The sequence below is a fragment of the Felis catus genome, chromosome B3, assembly GCF_018350175.1.
Source record: "Felis catus isolate Fca126 chromosome B3, F.catus_Fca126_mat1.0, whole genome shotgun sequence".
In the NCBI taxonomy this organism is placed as follows: Eukaryota; Metazoa; Chordata; class Mammalia; order Carnivora; family Felidae; genus Felis; species Felis catus.
This window is the reverse complement of record NC_058373.1, coordinates 6,214,720-6,227,500: the sequence shown is the minus strand read 5'-3', so window position 1 is coordinate 6,227,500 and position 12,781 is coordinate 6,214,720. Positions and strand designations below refer to the sequence as shown.

General features: G+C 40.1%; 1 protein-coding gene across 4 annotated transcripts in view; it reads left to right on the top strand.

Annotated features, from left to right (window-relative positions):
* The window catches only part of TICRR (TOPBP1 interacting checkpoint and replication regulator), a 50,559-nt gene that overhangs the window by 11,688 nt on the left and 26,090 nt on the right, over window positions 1-12,781 (top strand). For 3 of the 4 annotated variants that reach the window (XM_045058804.1, XM_045058806.1, XM_045058807.1), the window contains exons 3-12: window positions 157-395; window positions 1,537-1,771; window positions 2,741-2,870; window positions 6,835-6,974; window positions 7,773-7,991; window positions 10,390-10,541; window positions 11,531-11,628; window positions 11,939-12,032; window positions 12,128-12,207; window positions 12,370-12,609. In XM_045058804.1, coding sequence (XP_044914739.1) covers window positions 157-395; window positions 1,537-1,771; window positions 2,741-2,870; window positions 6,835-6,974; window positions 7,773-7,991; window positions 10,390-10,541; window positions 11,531-11,628; window positions 11,939-12,032; window positions 12,128-12,207; window positions 12,370-12,609 — 1,627 coding nt within the window. The remainder of the gene's footprint in view (window positions 1-156; window positions 396-1,536; window positions 1,772-2,740; window positions 2,871-6,834; window positions 6,975-7,772; window positions 7,992-10,389; window positions 10,542-11,530; window positions 11,629-11,938; window positions 12,033-12,127; window positions 12,208-12,369; window positions 12,610-12,781) is intronic. The other variant, XM_045058805.1, reaches the window with a different exon arrangement.

Below are 12,781 nucleotides of genomic sequence, written 5' to 3'. Positions count from 1 at the left end.
GAACTTGCTCTGATAGCCTGTTGGCAGTGGAATGACGGTTGAAGTGTGAAGTGACAGTTACTAGCACCTCGACTGACAATCTGATTTTTTTTCTTCTAACTATTCTATTTTTAGTACCTCTCACATTAGAATTTTAATATTCCTTATTTCTAATAGACAAAGAGATTCAAGAAACATGGACAGTCACCCTAGAGCCCTTGGCCATGCATCAGAGACACTTTCAGAAGCCAGTCAGGATTTTCCTAAAAGGCACAGCAGCCCGGTGGTCTCTCCCAGCGAGTAGCATTTTGGGCACCGATAGCTGGTTGCTACAAAGTCCAGAGGAGAGCAAATCAACTCAAAGGCTGTTATTTCAGCAGCTGGTAAGCAGGCTGACTGCTGAAGACTTACACCTGGTAGGTACCGTGTACACGCTGAGTGATTCCGGTCTGATAACGCACTTGTACACAGGTTCAATAAGGGGTCTGTGAGGAGCCAAGGCTGGATCTACATAACATACTTTCAGTGACACAGGTGATGTTTTTGTGAATCATACTATTTCACGGTAGCATCATGACAGTGCTTGTTGGTGAAGAAACAGTTTATAAAATTGCATGTACCTTGATTCCCATTAAGTTAAATTATATTCACATGGGAAGAAAAGGCAGCAGGTCAAATGGAAGTATTAGGGTGGTGAAATCATGTGTGGTTTCTTGCTATTTTTTTGAGTGTTCTAATATATATTTCTAAACTTATGTATTTTTATATACTAAATGTCATTGCTATGAAGCCCTTCACTGTAAAATTGGATGTAATAGTGTTTAATAGTTCCACAAACTTAGAAATGTCTTCTGAAAAACACATAGGTACCCAGATTTGATTGAAAGGTGATGATTATTTTCAACTACTGGCAAATTTTTTACCTTACTTTGTCTTTTGCCTCTGTAACCTCAGAAGGCTTCTGTCGTCTAGATCCTTTGTGAAACATAGAAAAACTGTAGTCTCTGGACCGATGTTGTTCTTTCTAAGAGTTATGTGTGTTCTGAATGAAAGAGCTGGACTCAGGGAGTCAGCTGGGCCTCTGCTCTGTTCTGCAATTATGTATCTAAATCCCTTAAGTGGTAGTATTGCCTCATGGTTAAGAGCCTGGGTTTCGAATTCATACACATACAGGCTTGGCTTCTGCCTCTTACCAACTCGGTAACCTTAAACAGGTTACTTATTCCTCAGCCTTAATCCCTCCTCTGTAAAATAGGGGTAATAATCACTTTTTTACCTCAGAGCGGCTGTGAGGATTCGGTGAGTTAATCACATAAGTGCTTAGTAAATATTCCCGGTAACTTTAGGTTTTTCTTGTTTATAGATTGAGAGATTAGGATCATGTGGTCACTAAATGCAATTTGAACGCTAATACCCATCCAGCCCGTCTGTTCCACAGTTTTGTCTTTTGTAATAATCATTGGGAGAAACTATCATTCTGTCTTTTACTAAGCTACATTCTCCTTTAGCTGCATGTACATCAACAGTCTTCTCAACTAATTAGACCTTCTGATGTAGGTTGCCAGCGTGGACCCTGGTGAAGGCTGGCCCCCCATCACTGGAGTTATTTCCCCCCTCTCTACCAATGCTACGATTCTCACTGTGTTCCGCACCGAGGAGGCTGAATTTCAAAGACATTTTCTCCAAACAGTTGTGGCAGAGAGCCCCCAGGATACAGCGTCCCTTTTTTCTGATGTTATGGATATTGTACTGAGTCAGATTCACAGTTCATTTGAGGATCCTGCCACCTGTGGTAAGCTCCTGAACTGATAACTAACATACTCTAGGGCAGTGGTTTATAGTTTCTTCTACCATCAGAATTTTTTTCACTATGCTCTTCGTAGAACCCCAATATCTATTATAAAACAGATAAAAGCAAGCTACAATACTTTAGGCAGTTTAAATCATCATTATTTGTAGAAATCCTGAAGCACCTCTGAGGAGGCCAAAGGCTTTATGAAACTGGTGTGAAATCAGAGGTATGAGATGAAACCAGTATTTTAATATACTTATTGAAGACTGCATGTGAAAGTATTGTGCTTCTGTCCACCTCCAATCTGGTGCATTGTTACTAATAACAGTACAAACCCTATTTATGCCAGGTAGATATAAATATAATCAATTTGATATTTATCCCATTCATTCAACAGATTTATTGAGTGCCTGCTATGGCAAGCACTGTTCTGAGTAACGGGAATATATCAGAGAACAAACTAGACAAAAAGTCTGTGTTCTTACAGAGTGTACCATCTAGTCTGGGGAGACCAGACAGTGAATAAGGAAATTGCATAGTATATTTAGAAGAGATAAGTGCCATAGTCATAAAGCAGGAAAAAGGGAATGGGGAGAGTTAAGGGGTGGGGGGTTGAAATTTTAAACAGGCTTTGTTGAAAAAGTAATATTTGAGCAAAGGCTTGAAGGAAGTGATACAAAGAGGTAACAGCACACGCCAAGACTCTGAGAAAGGTGTGTGTCTGTTACATTTGAGGGACCGCGAGCAAGCCTGCGTTTTGTACACTCTCGGGAGTGGCATTTTTCATTGACAGCATAGACCCGTTGGGGTTGGTGTTGTGGATAGAGGAGTGTTGTTAGTGATGCGGCTGTGCATCCTTTGTAAGAATGCGGCCAGTCCAAGGGAGGAGCAGGTGTTTGGATTCTCTGCTTCGGTCCTAATGCGTCTTTTTCTCTCCTTCCTCTCCCACCTCTGCTCCTGTCCCTGTAGCTCCTCCTGTTCCAGAGTGGGCCCAGCAGGAGCTTGGCCGCACCGGTCCTTGGAGCGCGGCCGTCATGGAGAAGTGGTTCCCCTGCTCTAACCTGACTGGCGCTAGTTCAAGTCTGATGGAGTCATTTTGGTAAAACTTTATTTCTCTGGATATTGATTGATGAAATCGGCCCTCACTTATCTGCTTATGGGTTTGTTTGGTTTTTTAGCATACTGCATTTTCTTAGTGTAGTCCAGTAATACTAAAAACGACACATGGAGAGCATTGTTTAATGGGGATAGAGTTCAGTCTTATAAGATGAAAAGAGCTCAGGAGATGGATGGAGGTGATGGTTGCACAACATTATGAATCTACCTAATACTACTGAACAGTGTACTTAGTATATTTTACCACAATTAAAAAACTTGGGAAAAATTAATTACAAAAACAAAATGTTCTCATTATGGAAGAAAATATTTAGTATTAAATCTCAGTAAAAATGAGAAATAACAAATTTGTATAATGCAGCTAAGTTTATGCATACAGGAAGATTTAAGAGCTTAAACTGTCTTTTAAAGAAGAAACGTTAGGGGCACCTGGGTGGCTCAGTTAAGGGTCTGACTTGGTTTTGGCTCAGGTCATGATCTCCTGGTTCGTGAGATCGAGCCCCACATTGGGCTCTGCTCACATCTAAGAGCCTGCTTGAGATTCTTTCTCTCCGTCTCTCTCTGCCCCTCCCCTGCTCACGCACGCTCTCTCAAAATAAATAAACATTTAAAAATAATAAGGGGAGTGTAGGTGGCTCAGTCAGTTAAGCGGCCAACTCTTGGTTTCAGCTCAGCTCAGTTCGTGATTTCAATCAAGCCCCACATCAGGCTTCCCATTGATGGTGCAGAGCCTGCTTGAGATTCTTTCTCTCTGCCCCTTTCCCACTCACTCTCTCTGTCTCAGAATGGATGAATGAATAAACTTAAAAAAATTTGTTTTAATAAAACAAAAAATAAAAAAATAAAAATAAACGTTAAAAGCCAATTAGCTAAGGGTCCAATACAGTAAATAACACAACAGAGTAAATCCCCAAAATAAAGGTAGTAATAAAGATAAGAACAATAATCACAGACAATAGAAATCAACGAACATAAAGTGATTTTTTGAGAAGTCAAATAAAATGGAATTATCTATTGTAAAATTGAGTAATTTTTTTTAAAAAAGACATAAACCATATTAGAAATGTAAAAGATGAAGCAGAAATTCAAAATAGTATTAAGAGGTAAAGTCAAGGTTTATTTTTGCCATATAGATAACCAGTTGTTCCAACCCTGTTTATTAAGTCTTTTTCTCATTAAATTACTGTAGCACTTTGTCCAAATCAGTTCACCACCATTGTGCAGGTTTATTTCTGCAAAGAATCTAGTCCAGAAGTTGTTAACATCACATTGTCTTGAGTACTGAAATCAAGTAGTTTTAGTCCTCTCAACTTTGTTTTGTTTGGTTTTGTTTTCAGAATTGCTTTGACTATTTGAGAAACTTTGCATTTCCTTGTAAATTTTAGAATTGTTCTGTTAATTTCCACCAGGAAACCCTGCTAGGATTTTAGCTAAGAGTACATTGAGTCTGTGGATCAATTTGGGAAGAATTGACTTAATAATGAGTCTTCTGATTGCTGGATGTGGTATAGCTTGGCAGGGCTAAGACAGGACAGGTGCGCTTTTCCCTATAAGATAGCAGTGTTTACCATAAAGCACTAATAAATAAGGTGGTGTGGTATTGGTGCAAGGATCAACAGAGAGACCCATACAGCAGTAGAGCCCAAAGAGTGACCCACACGTGGATGGGAGCTCAGCATACACCAAAGGCAGAATTATAAGTAGACTGTTGGGGAAAGAATAGACTGTTCTATTAATGGTGATGTGACAATTGGCTCTCCAGAAGAAAAGCAATAAAAATTAGATTTCTACCTCACAGCATACACAGTGATAAGTTCCTGATAAATTTTAAACAAATGTGAAAAGTAAAACTTTAAAATCTTAAGGGAAAACACAGGAGGAGTTCAGGCTTGGAATGGTTTTCTTACATAAAACATCAAGCACTGAAACCATGAAGGAAAATATATGACTCTAATTTAGAATTTCCTATATGATGAAAAGGCCTAGTCATAGGCCTAGGTAGCTGTAATCCATATAACCAGCAGAGGATTTGTATCTAAATTAGTACAGAGCTCCTAAAAATCAATAAGAAGAAAAGCAATTGGGCACAGAATGCAAACAAGCAATTCATACAATGAAATCCAATAGAGCAGTAATTTGAAAAGATAAGATACTCAGTTTCAGGGTGCCTGGCTGGCTCAGCCAGTACAGCGTGTGACTCTTGATCTCGGGGTTCTGAGTTTGAGCTCCACATTGGGCCTAGTAGAGCTTAAAAAAAAAAATGCTCAGCTTAAGCAAATGGAAATGAAAACGACGGTAAGAAACCCCCCACAAGATTCTGTTTTATACCCATTAGATTGTCGAAGGTCAGTAAGTCGGATATAGCACGTAAAGAAATGACAACACTTTCGATGATAGAATTGTAAATAGTTACAGCCATTTTAGAGAACAGTTTGTATTCCTCATAAAGGAGAAACTTTACGTGCTGGCACCCAGCAATTCCACTTTTACATGTCTACATTAAAGTATTTGCACAAATACAAGGAGAGCTACACTCGATTGTTCATTGCCAGTCGTTACAAGTGAAAAAGTGGAAAGAACCGGCTGTCTCTCAGCGGGGAAACGGATAAACAGACTATGGTATAGTTACACAGTAGAACATTATAGATAGATTAGTAAAACGGAATAAACGAGCTATTTATATACTCATGAAAAATGTTGAGTACAGACAGAAAATTGCAAAAGGATGATGTATGGTATTTTTTAAAACTTCCAATATATACAATAGCAATTTATGTTGGTTTTGATACATACGTATGTCTCTATAAATCAGATACAAGTCTAGGAATACTTCTGGAAGGAAAGGATGGGAAAAGATTGGGGCTTTTCTGTGTCTATAATGCTTAATTTCATTAAAAGAATCTGAAGTCGATAAGGTCAAGCTTTAGCAAATATTTAATCTTTGTGGGAAGAACATATCTAATAATGCTTTCACTCCTTTTCTGTGTAATTGAAAGGCTCATAAGTTCTAAAATAATTAACAGAATGAAAAACAAACCATCCCTACAGTTAAAGGAAATCCCAGCACACTTAGGGAGAATTAGTCTGCTTTAGAACTGCACGTGTGAAGCCGAGAAGCCCAGCCCATTCAACCAATGTCACCATAACTTCCTCCCACTTTTAGATCAGATAATGGAAGATAGTGAAATATAAGTAATAAGTTTTTGTTTTGTTTGTTTTTGAACGTTTACTTATTTTTGAGAGAGCGCGAGCTGGGGAGGGACAGAGAGAGGGAGACAGAGGATCAGAAGCAGGCTGCTCATGCACTATGGATGCACCATCAGTGCAGAGCCCGACTCGGGGCTCAAACTCACAAACCATGAGATCATGACCTGAGCTGAAGTCAAACGCTCAACCGGCTGAGCCACCCACGTGCCCCTACAAGGAATACGTTTTCAAAGTTTTGCTCTTTTCATGGTTTCCCTTAGTGATGTTTAGCCCCAGGCAGAGAAGCATTTAATATCTAATCCCCTCTGCCACACTTCCTCCCCTTCTCATCAATTCCAGATTAGTTTACTATGATGTAATGGTGATGTGAAAGAATTATTCAGAAGGCACTGTGACACTCACTATACTGTATTGCATCGTCTTCTACTTTAATGTATGGGCAGTGGGTAGAAAACAACTATGGAATAGTTGCCTAAATTAGACATGTACCGTAGGACCTTAAGGATCTCATCAATATAGAAGTCACTACCATATGTAATGATTAATGGTTTTGTTAACAGGTGGCTTCTGTCCCTGAGTCTGTTTAAATCATAAATGAGAAGAGAGAGAAAATACATTTTTTGAGGCTGCTTGTGGGGATATCTTTTGATTAGCTTTTAAAGGCTAATGAATTTTGTTTTTAAAGCATTTTGAAAAATCAGAATTTCAGCTTTGTACTAGACATCTTGACTTGTTCACAGGTTACTACAGGCTGCCTCATCTAATAAGGAAGAGTCTTCCAAAACTGAAAGTGAATTAACGTGTTGCCTCTCTGACCTCTACCAGAGAAAGTCTCGGGAAGAATCCACTGTGTCTAATCAGGAAGACAGCAAAAAGAAACGTATGCACATGGACTGTTTCTTGGTGTAGTCTTTCTTGAGAGTGTGTGTTTTAAAAGACTGGAATTCCCTAAAATGGGGTTGAAACGGTAACTGAATAAGAGGACAAGTTCTTGCACTTCAAACTTGAAAATGATTACATTAGTACAAAAGTGATGTTAAAAAATCGCCTACAATCTTACCTTCTTAATAAACCATTTCCATTTTTAGTTATGCAAACACAACTTTGTATGCTACTCATCAATATTTATTTCCCCGTGCCGCCTTGCCTTTTCAGTTACTGTTCCACCTCATTGCCTCACAAGATTGATGAAATTTTTCTGTTGTTGAACAGTTTTCAATTTTTATCATTATAAGTAATACCGTAGTATATGGGGTGCATAGGATTTATTCTTTGAGTGACTTCCTTAGTGTAAATTATCTGGAACAAGTTACTGTATCAAAAAGTGGGGGAAAAGTAGCTTGCAATGCATACTGCTCAATTGCCTTCCAGAACTTTTGTCACAACTCTGTGACCACTGGGTGATGATACCTTGGGTCTGTTCGGCCTCTGCCTTCCTAAAAATCATCCGATCTTGTTGCCATATTTAGTTCCTAAACTTCCGTTACAAGAAGAGCTCTCTTTCTCTTCTGTGTTGTAGGTACAGACCGATGGGAGAACCACCTCATTCACATCCTCCTGAAGGGATGTACTTTATTGCAGTATCCCTTCACAGAATACTGAGTCTGAATTAAAGCATTACTAATTCTGCAGAAGTAAAAGCTATTTTACTTGTCTTCCCACGATGCTGTTTTGGTAGGAGGGGTCCCTCGCACCCCGGTGAGGCAGAAGATGAACACCATGTGCCGTTCCTTAAAGATGTTGAATGTCGCGAGGCTGAACGTGAAGGCCCAGAAGTCGTGTCCAGATGGCAGTCCAGATGCCACCGGGGAGAAGGGGATCCCAAGGGCAGCCGTTGGAAGAACGGCAGATAAAGTGGAAAACCGAGGGAGAACACTCCGAAGCTCTAAACCTAAAGGTATTTATTCCTCGATGCCATCGCGTTTTGGGGTCTAAGGCCACGCTTATTCTTTCATACCCTTGTATTTTTATAAATTTTAATCCTGTCCTTCAGTTAATGAACATTTATTGAATATCTGCTGAATTCCTCAAGGTGTGTTACGGGGAATACAATAAAAATAGGATCATGTCCTATTCTCAGATTTATGATCCAATCACAAAGATGACAATAGTGAATTCATATATGCATGTGTACATGCGAGCGTACACACACACACACACACGAAGTACATAATGGACTAATACAACGTAAGACATAAGAGAGCCAAGAAGCTACAACAGCAAAGACACACTAGGCGTCGAGAACGAGAAGGTCGGCCTTGGGCCAGAAGAGGCTAAGAAGGCTTCTAAGGAGGCAGTGGAGCCCAGGCTGGAGTTTAAGGAACAAGCAGAATTCAGATGGCAGGAGGGTAAAAGAAGAGTGTACTAGATGGGAGATTAGCCTCAGTAAAGTCACAAGAAGGGCCATGGCATGGCCCTAGGACAGGTAGTTAAAGAAGCTTTAGCCATTGAGGAAGAGAGGGAGATGGGGAAGCTTTGTGACTCATCTAGTGTATTGAGGTCTTTCAGAGTTGGGCAGAAGAATTTCATCCAGTAGTGTTAATTTTCCTATTTGTTTCTTCCTTTGCTAAAAAATGGATTGCACTGCAGTGTGTTTCTCATCCTCAGGGCACATTCTTAGCTCACGCTACCAGAGCCGGTCCTGTGGGAGGTGAACTTTGGACAATAACTGCATGATGTTACCTTTGATTTCTTTTGAGAATTCTGGAGTAAAAGTTTTCTGCTCCTTGAAGAGTTTTTTTTCCCCCACCTTTGCAATGCTAGATTCACAGATGATAATCAGTTTGAATGGGACAGAACATCTTTAATGAGCTAGTAAAAAAGTATTCACGAATGTGGATGGTTCATTCAAGGGAGAGCAAAATTAACAGTACTCAAGTGCCATTAATATTAACACAGTTTCTGGATTAGATTCTGAGCAGAAATAGACCCGCCCAACAGTGGTACATGCTTTTGGACAAAGGTGCCCCAATAATTCAGTGGGAAAACGATAATCTTTTCAACAAATGGTGCTGGAACAGATGGGTGTCTTGATGGAAAAAAATGAACTTTGACCTCACCTCTTAGTATTTCAAATCTCTACTCTATTTTTCTATTCTAATACTGCTTATTTATCCTTTCTCTATATAATATTACTCAGTCTTACTATAGATTTCTGTATCTGGTTTTGCAGAGAATTATTTTTTTGTTTCTGCTGATCTCTCTTGGTTTTTTTCCCTATTTAATTCATTTCTGTTTCTGTCTTTAGTATTGCCTTTGTTTTTTGGATTTATTCTCTCATGCTGTTTCTTCTGTTGTACCCTTAGCTAATTGGTTTTTATTTTTCTTCTTTAAAAGATTATTTAAATCTATGAACTTTAAGTTTTAATTTAAGTGCATTATACAAGTTTGCTATGTTCTGTTTTCATTGATACTTCTAAATATTTGGTGACATCCAGAATATAAGGGAATTTTTTAACCCAATCTGATAGTTTCTCTTAACCAGCATGTGCATTTGTGAAATAGATGTTTATAATTATTGATAAGCTTGGATGTTTTTTAGAGTCTTATTTTGTGCTTCCTAGGTTTTTTGTTTGTTTGTTTTTTCCTTTCTAGCAGACTGGGATTAATCAAGTTTTGTTTGTTCCTCTTCCTTTCTGCTGGGTTTGGAGGTTATATAGGTGTTTTTTTGTTGTTTTAGAGACAGAGAGAGCGCGCGCACGTGAGAGTGCAAGCAGGGGAGAGGGGCAGAGGGAGAGAGAATGAATCTCAAGCAGGCACCCCACTCTGTGTGAAGCCTGACGCGAGGCTCGATCCCACAACCCCTGGGATCATGACCTGAGCCAAAATCACTAGTCAGACGTTCAACCTACTGAGCAACCCAGGCATCCCTTTTCTTTTCTTTTTTTAAGATTTTATTTTTAAGTAATCTGTTCACCCAACATGGGGCTCGAACTCACAACCCTGACATCAAGAGTCACATGCTCCACTGACTGAGCCAGCCAGGCGCCCCTATAGTTTCTTTTCCATTAATTATTCAGGATCTCTGCATTTCTCAGCCTCCCCACCACTGACATTTTGGATGTCTGTTAGGGGCTGTTAGGGGCTGTCCCTTGAACCACAGGATGTTTAGCAGCATCCCTGGCCTTTGGTCACTAGATGCCAGGAGCACCCTCCTCCTCCCCACCAGTCTGGCAACCTGGAGGTAGCCACATGTGCCCTGGGAGGCAAGATACCTGGTTGACAACCACTGGCTTAAGCCGTACAGTGACTTCAGCTGGATGTGATGATCAACTTAATTTTTTTTTTTTTCACAGACTTGAAGACTGAAGAGGAGCTCCTGTCTTACATACATGAAAATTACCAAAAGACTGTGGCCACAGGAGAAATCATGTTGCATTCATGTGCTCGGAATATGATCTCAACCATTAAAGCATTCCTAAAGTCAAAAGGCACCAAGGAATTGGAAGTAAGAGAGTATGGATGTTGCTATTTATTATAGGTGGAGTGGTTGGTTGCTCATTGGTGGGTTTGGTTCATATGTCTTGGGAAATGATTGCTATGCAGTGTGTGGTTCAAAAATAAGAGAAGGGGTGAACTTAATTCCAGATCTTGGGAGGTAGACACAATGAACTAGTAAAGCAGAAATCCAGGAAATAGGCTGGGTGAGGGTAGTGGTAATTACGTGTACTTCTTTTTAGTTTTTTTTATAGAGCAGAGGAGAGGGGGAAAGGGACACATCGAGAGAATCCTAAGCAAAGCTTCATGCTCGGTGTGGAGGCCGACGTGGGGGGCTCGATCTTACAACTGCGAGATATTACCTGAGCCAAAATCAAGAGTTGGATGTTTAACTAACTGACCCACCCAGGCGCCCCTTCGTGTACTTCTTTTCTAACAAAATCTGTTCTCAACTACATGTTAGCTGCATGAATTAAACCAGCGGTTTTTACCTTAGGTGACTTTAGAGTCACCTAGAACATTTTTGAAAAATGCTAATGCCTGGTTTCCTCAAGACCAACAGAAACACATCTCTTGGGCTTGGTTCCTGGGTATATGTACTTGTAAAAAGCTTCGTAGATGATTCTATGCAGAGGGAGTATTGTAAACCTCTGGTTTAGACCATGCTGTCATTGTCTTTATTCACGGTTAGTGCTGAAAGCCAGTCTCCTTCTCAAAAATAGATAGGAGTTATTTATAGTCCTTAAGGTTTTTTTTTTTTTAAGGTCAGACATGCAAGCTTGTTGTAGCCACACCTCCTTGCTCTTAAATATCTTTTTTACCCTGTTTTTTTTTTTTGAAGATATGAAATAAGAACATTCATTTCACTATTTTTCGTTCAATAAGAGGGAAATACCTAAGGGGATGTACTTCCCTTCTTAGGGCATTAGTCAGCTGTGAAATAAATTAGATATAATAAGTAACTCAGTTTTCTCCTAGGTAATAATTCTGTATTTTCAGATGAACTGCCTGAATGAGGTAAAAAATCGCCTCTTAAAAACTAGCAAAAGTCTTCGACAAAATCTGGGCAAAAAACTGGATGAAGATAAAGTCAGAGAGTAAGTAATTACCTTTGTTGATTGATTGACTGATTTACCACCACTCCCAAACAAAGCTCTAAGATTTGCTTCTATTCATTTAAAATAGATTGCCAATTGTTCAAAGAGGCTCTTTGTGCCTGATTCTTCGTGATGTTTTAAGGTGCAGTTTGAGTTACCCATTTATCTAATAATCATGTCATTACTTAGAGAAAGCAATGACTCTTCTTTTTGGTTGTCGGTTCTTCTGGAAAAAGATCTTTGCTTAAGGAAGGAGCTTTTAGTTAAATGGCACTCATGATCGATATGACCAAGTATTTTTTCTCTCAAGGTGCCGGCTTCAGGTATTTCTTCGTTTGGAGATGTGTCTGCAGTGTCCTTCTCTACATGAAAGTGTAGACGATATGGAGCAAGTGGTGAAGGAGGCAAGTATATAAGCCCAGCGCCCCTGGGAATCAGCCTCAAAGACTCTCAGCGTCCCTGTAGAAGGCATATGGTAATTTTCCACTGTCTTCTTCAGGTGACAGATTTGCTGCGCATGGTGTGTTTAACTGAGGATTCGGCATACCTCGCGAAGTTTCTGGAAGAAATTTTGGAGTTGTGAGTTTGAGGACTAGTAACTTTACTACTCTTTTACCAGGAACCACGTGTGGTATTGTGTGCGAATCGTGGAATGGGAGGACTGCTTCTCGTGCTGGATGAGGGGTGGAACAGAGAGGGTGGAGTGGTGGCTGCTCCACGTTCAACCAGTCTGTTCCGCAGGTATATTGGCTCCATCCCGAAGACACTCGGAACTCTTTACGACAGCCTGGGGTTTATGATTCCTCAGAAGCTAGCTGGCGTCCTTCCTCTAGACTTTTTCAGCGATGACTCCATGACACAGGAGAGCAGATCACCGCTTCTTTCTGTGCCTCTTCTGTCAAGTGCTCAGAGATCAGTGTCGGGCGGCACTGAATCTGACCAACTGGAGGAGCTTCGTACCAGATCAGCTAAGAAGAGAAGGTGGGAGCTCAAGAGATTGGAGGAATTACTTGCACTGTTGTAGTTCAGACAGAGAGCAGTTGCCTTTAAATAATTGATTGAATTCCTAGCTGCCCTTACTTCTGAATCATAGAAACCACTTCTCGGAGTTCCTAACCTATATCATCTGATGCCTTTCACTACCCAGGGAATA